The following is a 13,211-nucleotide window of genomic DNA, read 5'->3' as shown; positions in this document are numbered from 1 at the left end:
ACCCTAAGTGAGCATGGGCAAAAGCAGATTGAAACAAAATTTTGAAGTCCATGCATATAATAGAAAGTTTGCATTATTTTCTCTCTACTTTTCTGTCCCCGATGCAGCTACATCACATCACCCATGGACAATTGGACATGTGCAAACTGCCAATCTAGTTAGCTGCAGATTGTTATAGGTTGTGAGTTCTAGTTCTGGTTGCGAGTTTTGAAAAAGTGTGTGGTCCAGTTATAGTTATGTTTCCTCATTTTTAAAATGCAGCAGTTTGTGCAAGGCTGATTACGCGGGCAGGTAGTTTTGGTTGGCTTATAATTCGATGCATAATCATTGAATTTTATATTTCTCAAGTTCCGTTCATTACTAGCGTTTGTGCCATTCTAGAGAGCTGTGGATCGGTGCAATAGAAAGCGTCAGCGATCAATTAAAGCAGCAAACGGCAAACGATCGTGGCCAAGGCGATGAAAACGGAAAAAAACCGTCCACTCATAAAGTCGTAAGTGTTACCGATCCCGATACGTCTTCTGGGCTTAAACGGCTTTTTTTCACAGACTTTGACAGATTTTGAATTTTTAAAAGTTTTGGGTAAAGGGACTTTTGGGAAAGTAATTTTAGTCAAGGAAAAGTCGACGGAACAGCTGCACGCTATGAAGATTTTAAAAAAAGAAGTTATTGTCGCAAAGGTGCGTTATGGTCTCCTGCTTTAGGTACAGAAATCTCATATTTTACGCTAGTTTTCTTACAATGGAGTGCGATAACATATTTTGTTTTTGTGGCTCATTAGCGGCAGGCTTGAACGCTATTTTTATGTTGTTTATTTTCCTAGATTTCCAATCAGTTTTCAGTTCTTCAAAACAAATAGGGATTACAGTTCCGGAATGTGTTGGCCTACTTCATCTGTTTTCGGCAGTTTTGCAGCTCTTTTTGATTCATACTCTGAAAGAATCATTCATTCGTTAGTTTGTCTTGAATGGTTTTAATTATGTATCTTCCTATTTTCTCTCATACTATATTCTGTAACGATGATTTATACATCAGAAGTAAAGGTCAAAAATTCTCTGGTTTTGACTCATCTGAGTGCTTAGTTGTAGGATTACCATTTTTCATTCTACGTTACTTTGAATCATCATTGTTTGTGAGTCTGTAGTGGTACAATGATGTAATTATGTAAATGACTTGGACGCCAACTGTGCTTGATGTTGAAAACATGTCTCAATGTTTCCTGAATATCACAAGTTTTGTTGCACCACAAAATTGAAATTCTCTGATTGGTGGACAATTGGTTCATCTACTGTCGATGAATCTGTGTTGTACACAGGAAAATGTTTGCTTCAAATGAATTGACATACAATGTTCTTTACAATTCTCTATTAGTTGCTGATGATTACCCCTGACGAGTGTCAGCTGTAAATATTCAGTTTTATTTCAATATAGATATTGAACTGTTTATTGAAGTGTTCTGTACCTCCAAGAAGCTGTTCAAATAAATTGGTGGATAGTTTTTGTTATTGTGCATCATAATCTTGTCATCACTTGGGTTTGAATTAACCGACTAAATCACTGTTATGCGAGGAAATATTCCGGTATTAAAATGTTGACCCATTCATCTAAATTCTAAAGCCAAGAGAATTGGTGATGATAGCTTACTTGCTAAGGTGTTATATAATGTGTATATTAGTAAACAATCTAAATCAAGATATTGGCATGACCATGGTTTGATCTGCATCGCATTGTGACTATGACGACATGCAATGCCCTTGAAAAGTATAACGTACAAAACATGTTTTCACATTCATGCTATGTAATAGGATGTCCTGTGAATTATAGCTGAGTAATTCCGGTGTGAAGCAGCGTTGTGGCTTGATGTTGTTGTGAGCATTTGAGATTGAATTACTACATGCTGACTTGTGTCGCGAATTTGAATACTGGGCGCACAATTTGTGGTGACTAATTCATCTTCAAGACATTTACGCATGTATGGTGAAAATTACGTAGTTTTCTTTTCGCTTTGACATTAGCCGGCTATCGTGACTTGCGGGACAGCCAATGTTGACATATTTATAGGATCTGATGCAAAATAACTTTCTTCACATGTAATAATATTGTTGCTCAAGGATGACTATGTGTTCTAAATCCAGTATGTCATGCGTGTAATATCCCGACAAAATATAAATTAACAAGTGTATTTTTTGCAACAAAGCGCGAGTTCTCATTACTAAATGGAAAAGTGTCATTAGGTATTCCGAAAGGTGGTGTACTGTGCACGTTTAGAGCAGGGGTGTCTAACAAGCATGACCACATAATATTTTTATGTGCGGATCGCCGCAATGGTCAAGTCGAGTTACCGAAAAATCGTTACTCGAGTCGAGTCATGACTAGAGTCATTACAACCCTGTCGTTACTTCTACTTGAGAACCAACACTTACTACTTTGACCACCTCTGCTTTCGCGCTAGAACACCAACATCTTTTGTCAAAGTTAGTAATCGTGGCTGGTCCCGAGTATACACAATACACATATTAGTACTTGGTCACGGAAGAGGTTCAACAATTACATTTACCATGGCTTGCATCAAATGACTAACAAACGTGGGCGCTTCCTACAGTCAGCTGAGCAATGCGAAGGTCTGTAACTACCTGACCTGCTCCATGTGTATGGATTTTGTTTTTTTAGTGTGCGACAACTGTCGTATTTGGTAATGAATAATTCTAATCTAAGTTGAAGCTGAAGATTTTCTAGTTGTCTGGTAGTAGTTGCCCCTTGTCCGATCCTGCCTCGTTTGAACTTGAATGGTCTTAACGTGTTATTCACTAAGGGATTCAGATAAATATCATTGTCATTTATTATTGTGGGGTCAGGTTTGGGCTAGAATTGTTTTCTTCTGGTGATCCCCATGTTAGTTTTATGACCGATCGACATTCGATCAGGTGGTCTTTGTTAACAGACCGTGAAATCCTAACCGGCCGCAAATAAGTTCACTCAAGTGCGCGGCTTTGTTTTGACGGACGAAGACAAACCGTTCGTGTCGCTACAATTGCGTTAACTCGCACGATAAAGGTGTAGTTGTGGCGAATAAAGTTTGGTTTTTAGTCATAATCTACTTCCGCGAGCATGTCACTTGGCTGGCTTGGCGTTATCGATTTTACATACGGAAGCAAACGCCACAACTTAACATACCACGAGCGTACAAAATCAACACAGAGCGGTGATTCTCAAGCTACCGCCCGGGGAAGCTCGGGTCTATAGCAAATGTATCATTGAACCACAATTGGGTACGATGTCGCAATAGCGATCCGCGTTAAATATTATACATTAAATCGGTTCTGCGTGTGCCGGTGTCGAACTTTTGTAAACTACTGTTTCTTATTGTAGTTCTAGTTGCGAATTGAAAACGATAGTGACCAAAAAAACTAGAAAACGTGTGATTCGTGATACCGGTGTCCTGATGAGCTGTGTTCTTGCTGTATCAGTGTCGTAGCCAGGGGTTAGGTTTTGGGACTGCGTAGTTGCGGACTTTTAAAGGTCGTTAATTCTAGTTCGCATTTTGAAAATCCAGTAGCTTGTACGTACAAGTATGACCTATGTTAGGTTACTGCACGACACGTCAGTACCACAGTTAATGCGAAATTGCGGGCTTCGCGCGTCTATGCCACACGAGATTCGATTCATATCGGCGAGGTTTCAAGCCAGAGAATTTTCGTGTTAACCGAGTTTACACTCTGGCCGCGACCTAGGTTTGGAGTGGCACGGTAAAATTGAATTCACGCTGTTGCCCTGGCACGTACATTGCGCAACTGCCGGGCGCTGTTGACCCGCTTATCGAGGCAAACAAAGATTTGGTTCAATCGCGCGGGCCGGGTGTTTTGTAAATAGGCTCTCGACACGCGGACATTCCGATGGGCGACTCTCGTCGCGGTTGAAACGCGGTCGTGCGCCGTTTATGACGTCAGAATCATGTCTCATCGCTGATAGCGGAACTGCGCATCCTGGAAAATGCGCTTTGATCGCGTCTCTGCGATAACTAGATAATTGTAGTTATGTAATTAGACTAGTTAGGCCGAATGCCGGTAATGTAGTGCTAAATCTAATTTGCGAAATGTTTCGATGCTCCAATTTTAAATCTAATCTCATTTCTGATTATCCTGAAAATGTTACTAAAGCACTGTACAGCGCCAAACTCTTGTACATTATGTTTCCATTCTCTTGCTTATGACAATGAATGATACGTATTGAACTCGATTAGGCCATTGTTCTTTATAATTGGAAATGAAATTCCATTTCCTACTTTTAACGAATTCTGTAATTCTATTTCTAATCCAGTTCAGAAAAAAAGCTGTGTAGCTATATAATTCTAATTCTAATATAATTTGGAACAGCTTCTTGGAGGTACAAAACTTCAATACTCAATAGAATAATGTATTGATTGTGAAATAAACCCGAACTAGTAGATAATTCGAAAGAACGTTGTGTTGTATAATATAGGAAAACTGAGTTTTTTTCCTAGTCGATATCGTATTTAGATTCCTACTAACTAACCTATTTAGTTAGTTGGCGGTCAACTGACTATCGTTTTTTTAGTAGTTCTAGTTCTAGCTCTAGTTGCGCGTTTTGATAAACAATACTGTTTGTATTGAAAGCGACATCCATTTTTTCGCGTTACCGTTTTGTTCCCGTAATAGCGGGTTCACGCTCGGTCGTACTCGTTGTTTGCGGCGACGTTGCCAATACATTCCGCGGGCGCGCGCACCCCGTTAACCCTTGAGACTAGAGAAATCTCCTTCTTTTGATCGGCGATAAATATTTGGCTGCGCCCAAGAGACGACCCGAACGCGCGTCGTCCCTTGTCGTCATAATGTCATTGACGCAATGCGCGACCCGGTCAAATCCATTTGAACTCGGGCCCGCGATATGAAGTTCGTCTGGGATTTTGTGTACGACCGTGTTTTGAATTGCCCTCAAAAGAGTCGATGCAGACTTTGAGACGCAACGTCGACATCGATGTCTGCCCGATTGCTGTCGATTTGGTGCTGCATCGGTACGTGGGAACTGGTTTCCTGAACAATATATTCATATGAAACAATCGCACCACTATATGCAATATACAATGTTAATTGAACAGCATATTCATATTGAAATGAACCCGAATATTTCGGCTGACTCTCGTCAGGGGTAATCGTCAGCTACTAGCAGAGAATTGGAAAGAACATTGTCTATCAACAATCTATCACAAAAGGATGACGTAATCAGCATGAAATCTGAAATAGGAGAGCGTTCCATGTACTATTTTAAGACGGTACACGAACTCCTTTTGTAGACAAAGCCTTGGGCTGATGCATTCTGATAAAGGTCGACTCCAAGGCACACACGTAAAAATGTGACCTGCCCCTTCCGATCACGCGAAATCTGTCGTCTCGATAATTTTTCGCGCAAGCGGGATTATCTATCAGATGTTTGCCAATGGCAGAATTTATGGCCTTTGAACGCTCAGCATCAAGCTCGAGCGGATGAGTCAAGGGTGAGCTTTTCACCGAGCGTGATGCGCGTGTTGTGATGAATCTAAGTACACGCTGGTTTATGCGTACCTGCAAACGCTTCCTGCGCAGCCACAATCACAGTGGCATAATGTTCAATAATTTCAACAATAATTGGAACAATTTCAATGTTCTTTCCAATTCTCTACTAGTTGCTGACGAATGCCAGCTGAGAATATTCGGGTTTATTTCCATATGAATATATTATTATTCAACTGTATATTGAAGTTCCGAACCTCCAAGAAGATCTTCAAATATCTGTTTCGAAAGGCTTCCAAACCGCGGCCGGGTTCAAATTTTTTGCCAGCGTGTGCTATATCACATAGGTCATGTTTTTTTCAGTTGGTTTTGTTGCATAAAGTCATACGTATAGTAACCAGTTCGCAGATGGTATAAAATTTCGTGAAATTAATTTTATAGCATGGAAGCATTTCACAAATTAGATTATAATTTCTACATTTCTCTATAATTAGCATAATTAATCAACTGGGGCAATCACTTTGTCGAAATCTGGCTGAAACCGACCACTGCTTTCAAATGATCGTTACAGCACGGATTTTAGGATGATATTTGCCTGTCGTGTCCCGAACTTTAGCGTCAAATTCGATTCGAAGACAGTAAGCGGCGCACTGTCGGGTTCGGGCGAATCTTGCATCCGGTTTTCCGGAGCGCTAATGCTTTTACGTTTGAACCTTTAGCGACATGGGGGAAATCGACGTAAAGACTTCGTGTTTTCAATTCGGTAAACCGGGTCGCGGTCATTTCTAGGATATCGTGATTTCGAAGGCCTAAGCCCTAGTTTACTTTTATTATATCATGTTGCGTTTTCGGTTAGTTTACTTGTGAGCCCGTATGCATCATAGGCTGTTTGTAATGTGCGTAAATGCATTTGTTTTTCGACACAGTAATTTGTGATTTCTCCGCAAAATCGTTCTTCAGCGTAATCGGCGGACGTAATTTAACGCTTCGTGTTATGAAGGATGTTATTCGCGTTCAGCGCGATCCGATTCGGACATTAACTTCGACGTCCAAGCTTCCGTAACGGTGTGGCGTCGAAGCAAATTGGTTATTTCAGAATATGAGTCGTTTTAAGTTGAAATTCTAGTCCATATCGGGAGTGAAACGGCGTCGTTATGTTAGTTCGTGAAACCAGGCTGATAGCTCAGCGCGTCAGAGCTGTACTGGAAAATATTCAGCGTTTACAAATAAAATTACAATTATAGCAACACGTTTTTTACAAATTAGATTTGAATTAAAATGACGGAATTCGCAAAATTCCGAATTCGAAGAAGACACTACAAAAAACGAGCTCACTTCGTAAAATTACATAATATGACACAACAATACACAGTTCCCTGGTAGCATTTTCATGACTTCCAGAAATTAGATTACAATTAGAATTAAAATGGGAGCGTAGAAACATTCATTAGACTGTAGTTAGATTCGTTCGGTCTGATTAGTGTAACACTGATTAGCCGACTAGAATCGCAAATGTCTTTACGCCAGATCTCTGTCATCTCGCTTAAATCAGTCGAATTTAACAACTTGAATTTTCTGGTAGTTTGGTCCTAACGTGCCGAACGCCGATGTCCGAATAACCGAGATTCGTTATTCCGTAGGCTTAGAATTTTAAATTTGACTGGATCGAATTCAGTTCCGGCGAGCGCTTCTTAGAGGTACAGAACTTCAATATACAATTGCGTAAGCTATTCATATTGAAATACACCCGAGTATTTTTAGCGGATATTAGAGAATTGGAAAGAACATTGCACATGAACAATTGTATCGCCAGCTATGTTTGATTCGCTATTCGCCGGCGACGCGTTACGGTTTCGATATCACCGTTGGGCGCGCGGATACTCGGTTGAACATTAGCCTGAATTCCTGAGCGATGACTCGCCGCGCACCCTTCCCGGTCGGGCACGGCGCTATTGCGAAATTCCGATACGCTCCAGGCTGCGAATTGTTCGCCGCAGCTCCGCGCGTCGGCAATCAATCGCGCGCTTTCGAGTTGTTGTTTTGATGGTAACGCGATGCGTGCGGTCGGCGAGCCTACGTGTCGTGGATCCGCCGCAAATAGGAAGTAGCGTTTCTACTCGGAGATGTTGGCAATGCGCTAGATTTACCTACTAAATCAAACTCGGACAACGTGATAATGCTGGCTTTTTAACGAATTAGGGCGAAATGTCAGTACTCTAATTTGTGAAGTGTTTCTTTGCTCTGTTTTCAATTCTAATCCAATTTCTGGTATTCATGAAAATGCAACGGGAGAACTCTACAAGTGTACTCTGTATAGTCCAATCCAAACTGACCCAAGCTTACTGTACAAGTGGGGCTGTTCAAAAAAAACTTTCTTCAAATTTCACCGGCTGTGTGATAAATTGTTAAGTTGGTGAAAACAACGCTGCACACCAGCTTTGGCTCAATTCTAACCAGTAGAAGCGATTTTCTTGCAGTAGAAAGTTTTGAATTTAATATTTAAACTAAAAAAATTAAAATTCAAAATTTTTCAACCTCCCAAAAAAACCCTGTCAACCCCATAAATTTGTTAGGCTGTCAGTAGAGATGATGCTCACCAAATTTGGCTCAATTCTCCAACCACTATAAGCGAAGTTATTGCAGTAGAAAAATTTGGATTAGAATAAATTAGTATTTACTCTTCAATTATTTATTATAAAATCATGGAATTGGACATTTTTCTGCTGCAATAACTTCGCTTCTACTGGTTGAAATTGAGCCACAGTTGGTATGCAGCATTGTTTTCACCAACCTAACAATTTTATCAAGTACGGTAGCCAGTGAAATCTGAAGAATTTTTTTTTTCAACAGCCCTACTGTACACCGCGTACAGACGTTTGCTATACTCATGACTTGAATAAGTTTTCAAGATTTCGCGAATTCTAATTCTAATATGGTTTGGAAAAAAACTGTGTAGCCATAATTCTAATTTTTATGTAATTTGGAATACAACTGTTGCTATAATTCTTATTCTAGTGTAAGTTGAGAAATATTGATCAAGGTCAATAATATTACGAGAAGACTCGGCATACCACAAATAAGCATGACAAACCACTACATTTACCAATTAAATTACAATAGATTGACAAAAAATACGCTAGATTTGAATGTTAGGCACAAGCTGTGAATGAAATATAAATTATGAGTGGAATGCTTGATCAAGACCAATAACATCACGAGAAGACTGGCCATGTGAGACATTGATTGTGACAAAATCATAGAGGTACCAACTTGTCGAGTCACGTGACCGTGTGTTTCGTCAAGCTCGGGCTAGGTCGCCAGGAAACGTTCTGTGAATTGATGGGAGACCCGCGCGCTGGCAGTGATTCAAGAAATCAATGTGTTTATAGATTCGTTCCACCTCATTTCCGGCATGTGCATTACACGCCATTCATAAGTAGAGTTTCTTGACAGTAATAACATCGACTGGGGCAATTCAGCGGTCAAACGGACTGATTTGAATGCGCGCACGTCATAAATGTCTACCAACTGCTGGATTTTCAAAATGCGCAACTAGAACTAACCAACTTTTAAAATACGCAACCAACTAAAGCAATTCGTTAATTTATATTTATCGGATAGGCTTCTACTGCAAACATTTGTACAAGTTTGAAATGGACAGGGTTTCGTTCCGCAAACCCCAGCCCCTGCTGAATCTAGTGATGACTCTGAGCTAGCAATGGCCGCAAGAACATCACACAACAGAAAATCGGTATCACGATTCACGCCAAACTTCATGTCTTTTATAGCTGTTTGGCAACTAAATTTTAAAAAGCCTCTTGGAGGTACAGAACTTCAATATACAATTGAATGGTATATTCATATTGAAATGAACCGGAATATTTTCGGCTGACACTCGCCAATGGTAAAAGAACATTGTATATCAACAAATGCGCAGCTAGAACTACTCATTGATCGAAATAGGGAACGGGAACTGCTTGAAAAAAATAGTAGTTTGTGACCATCAACTAACTAAATTGGTAGTTCGTACAAACACCGTATTCAACGAAACTGGATAATTTGCAAACGGGATGAATTATTCGCATCAAGTGGCTCTTGTGTTATTGTCTCTGATACCTCTCTGATACCTCGGAAGCGCAGTGATTCACGTAGCGTGGTGAGACGAAATGTTTTGCATTGCAAAGCGACCGAGTACGTTCGTAATAGCGTGCTGTGTTGTTGTACTGCATTTTGAGTGCCACTTGAACGTAGGTGTTTTCTTGCAGGACGAAGTCGCGCATACGTTAACGGAAAGCAGAGTGCTTCAATCGACGAGACATCCGTTTTTAACGGTGGGTATTTTATTATAAAAAATTAATTTAACAAAATTTGAAATTTTTTTTGTCGACCCCGTGAAATGCTCGAGTTGTCTACAAAACGACGCAGAACAAATTTGGCGCAATTCCAACCCCAAGCGAAGTTATTAGAGTTCTTCATTCATAATTCTGGGATTACCCACAGTCCAGGCTCTTTTTGTATTTTGATCGACGTTCTTTTAGGCAACTTAACAATTTCACGGAGTTGGCAGTAAAATTTGAAAATTTTTTTTTTTATAATAAACTCTATATTTTCAAACTCCTGTGTGTTTACATCTATGAGTTGGAATCGAGCCGAATTTGGTGTGCAGTGTTTTTATGCAACCCGACAATTTAGTCCATGAATTCCTGGCATCCGGAAAAAAGGTTTTTCTGTTGAACAAGCCTACTGTATAATGTATCAAAAATTGGATATTTTCTACTGCTGCTAATAAAAGTCCGCTGTTAGCGAGCTTCGCGTCAGAATCCTGAAAGGCATTCATCCGGTCTTGACGTCGGATCAATTTCAACGTCGGTTAGGAAACGAAACTTGCCGGGAATCTAAGATGCAAATTTGAGCCTTGAGCTCGATGCCCCTCTATGCGTCATAATCTGATGTAACAATAATCCGATCGCAATCCCGACAGGATCTTTAAACCAATGTCATTTCGGTGCGAATTCTTATGCAGCTGCCTCAGTGGCTCTTGATCAGGGTTCTCTGAGCCAGACCGATAAGCAATGTTCCCTCTAATTTTTGACGAGTCTGCGCACACTCACCAATTCACTGCGCATACCCTTGGACTACCGTGCGTAACGACTAAAAAAGAGGTCATCACTTCGGATTTTTTGTGCACAACTTCGATTTTCTGTGCGTAGAGACCATGTCAGCGATGCGCATTTGCGCACGTGCACGGCTTAGAGGGAACATTGCCGATAAGATCTATCTCCAATGTTTGTGTTCAGGGGACCCCGAAACCTCCAAATTTGCGAAATGGTTGATAAACTAATTTGTATTTTTTTAATTAGAGAAATCACGAGACAGATTCGCTGAAAATTCATAAGTCGAAGACGAAATATTTTACCGCGCAAACTCGTTTTAATTGACAAATTGCCAATAGCCTGCCGATAAAGACGTATTGCTGTTAAGTTGAGATTTTGGAAAGAAATTGTTTGCCAAAATTCCTTTTCTCCTGCTCTACACACAACCGTTGTTCCAGAATAACGTCAAGATGAGCTGCTAGATAGAAATGTCCATGCCTGACGTTGTATGTTCACTAAAAATCTGTTTCTCAATTTTGGTGCCATATATGTTGCGATGCAAAGGTTTCGTGGGAAGCGTTACGCGTTATTTTTACATTCGTCACCACCTATCCTTGTGCAAATGGGATTGGCTGCAGAATTGACTTGGAAATAATAAAAATCTTCCCAATTTCTACGTAAATAGTATGCTATGATGTTATTTGATCAAGAATGGTGATTTTGTTGCTGTTATATCTTCATTGTCGTTTCCGAATTACGTCGAAAACAATATCGTATCATGTTTGCCGGGAACCATTCTCACCCTGCAAATATTTGCTCGATTGTCTACTATCCTCACAACGACTCTAAATGCGGTGCAGAGCGAGAGGTGTTTCACTTTGTTGTGCGGTGGCGAAAATATTTGCGGAAGCGATATTCCGGGAAATGTGACCAATGTCACCGGGGCGACCTTTACGGCGCATTCTCGCCTGTCTGTCAATATTTTGGTTCGTAAACCAGTATTTGGAATCACGCTTGAGCTTGAGATGGATGATTTTCAGAATTTTGGGCGGGTAAACTAGTCAAAATGCTGGATTTTTAAAATCCGCCATTAAAACTAGAACTACTGAATTTCCAAAATCATCAACTAAAACTAGTATTGCTGAATTTTCAAACTTAACTAGTAGAACTAGAACTACTGAATTTTCAAAATCCGCAGCTAAAACTACAATTAGAACTTGGACTAGTAGTAGTTCACCTTGAACATCCTCGTCTAATATATTCGCATTTGTTTTCAGTCGCTAAAGTATTCATTTCAAACGAAAGACTATCTCTGTTTTGTGATGGAATATGTGAACGGGGGAGAGGTAAGACTTTATTGCTGTCCATATTTACGATGCGTTTTACTTCATTTTCAGCTTGCAATCTTGTAATTTTTAAAGAAGGCTAGTACTCGGAATTTAGTGGCCTGGCTTGGGAATTTTTCCATGGCGTGTTTGTTTGTAGTGTGAATCGAGTCAGCAGGCCTATTTACGGCTTCTTAGATTGTCTGTTCAATGATTTACCTGTTTACACGGCGGTTTGGTTAGGATTTACTGGAAAATCGTGAAGGACGCCGGCGATATGTGGGGTCTCGATACCCGAAATGTAACACTGCTAACAATCTGATGTCATCTTCCTACGATTTTGTATAAATTCGGATGATTTGAGCAATGCGGAAAGCAATTAAACCTGTCATCGACATCTATTATGAGGTTAAGTATCGTAGCGACTTCGATTACATTCAGGAAAGGATTAACCCAAGTCGGAGTCCTCGTGATATAAAACTTATGCTCGAAAATTTTCCGTTTTTCGATGAAACCTGTTTACTCGGGCTATTAATATGATTCTATGAATTCGTATGATTCGAGATGAGTACCCAAAATTGATTTTTTTCGTACCGAAATCATACATTCTACGCCACTAAGAGTTACCGTACTTTATCAACGAAAATTATTGCTCCAAACTTCCGATTCTATTTTCCACTGTGATAGCCTTGAAAAGCTGCCGTGTCATGGCAAAGAAATCATGTATTACAAAGCTACAAATTTGAAAAGATGACTCGAGTTAAATCGAGTCATCAAAAATTCGTCGCTCGAGTCACAACAACCCTGTAAGAGATATTCGAATGCTCGAAGCCTAATTAATACTCAGGGTTGTAATGACTCAGGTCACGACTCGACTAGAGTCAATTTGTGTATCGACTCGACTCATTGCGCATGACTCGAACCAAGTCATATGACTCGAGATTCAGACGGCCAAGACCGACATTTCATTGTAATTTCGAAGAATAGTAAAGTAACCACACCATTGGGATTTCGTCTATTGGTACTGGTACTTGAAAGTGCGACCAGAAACTGCTAAAAGCGAGGAAAATTAGTATATTATGAATGCGAACCATTCGATATCAGCAAACAGAGTTGTAAAAAGTTGGTTTACCAAGACTTCAACTGGAAACTGAGCAGTCACCACAATGCCTCGGACTCGAGTCATAATACCGTGACTCGGACTTGACTCGGTGGTAAATTGATCTCGGATTTGACTCGAGTCAAAACTCAGGTGCTCGATTTTGCCTTGTCCTAGTTATGTCGCT

The 13,211-nt window shown here is 40.2% G+C and overlaps 2 protein-coding genes across 3 annotated transcripts in view; one reads left to right on the top strand and one right to left on the bottom strand.

Annotated features, from left to right (window-relative positions):
- Positions 1 to 13,211, bottom strand: part of LOC145449815 (uncharacterized) — a 342,177-nt gene that overhangs the window by 291,043 nt on the left and 37,923 nt on the right. The gene's annotated exons all lie outside the window — the stretch shown is intronic.
- LOC145449818 (RAC-alpha serine/threonine-protein kinase-like) overlaps positions 1 to 13,211 on the top strand; it is a 33,492-nt gene that overhangs the window by 5,456 nt on the left and 14,825 nt on the right. Inside the window, exons 4-7 of the mRNA XM_080328256.1 lie at positions 382 to 493; positions 549 to 680; positions 9,773 to 9,838; positions 11,878 to 11,946. Coding sequence (XP_080184382.1) covers positions 382 to 493; positions 549 to 680; positions 9,773 to 9,838; positions 11,878 to 11,946 — 379 coding nt within the window. The remainder of the gene's footprint in view (positions 1 to 381; positions 494 to 548; positions 681 to 9,772; positions 9,839 to 11,877; positions 11,947 to 13,211) is intronic.

Source organism: Botryllus schlosseri, chromosome 11, assembly GCF_051294905.1.
Source record: "Botryllus schlosseri isolate E-star chromosome 11, Bs_hap1, whole genome shotgun sequence".
In the NCBI taxonomy this organism is placed as follows: domain Eukaryota; kingdom Metazoa; phylum Chordata; class Ascidiacea; order Stolidobranchia; family Styelidae; genus Botryllus; species Botryllus schlosseri.
This window is presented reverse-complemented; position numbering and strand designations above follow the sequence as displayed.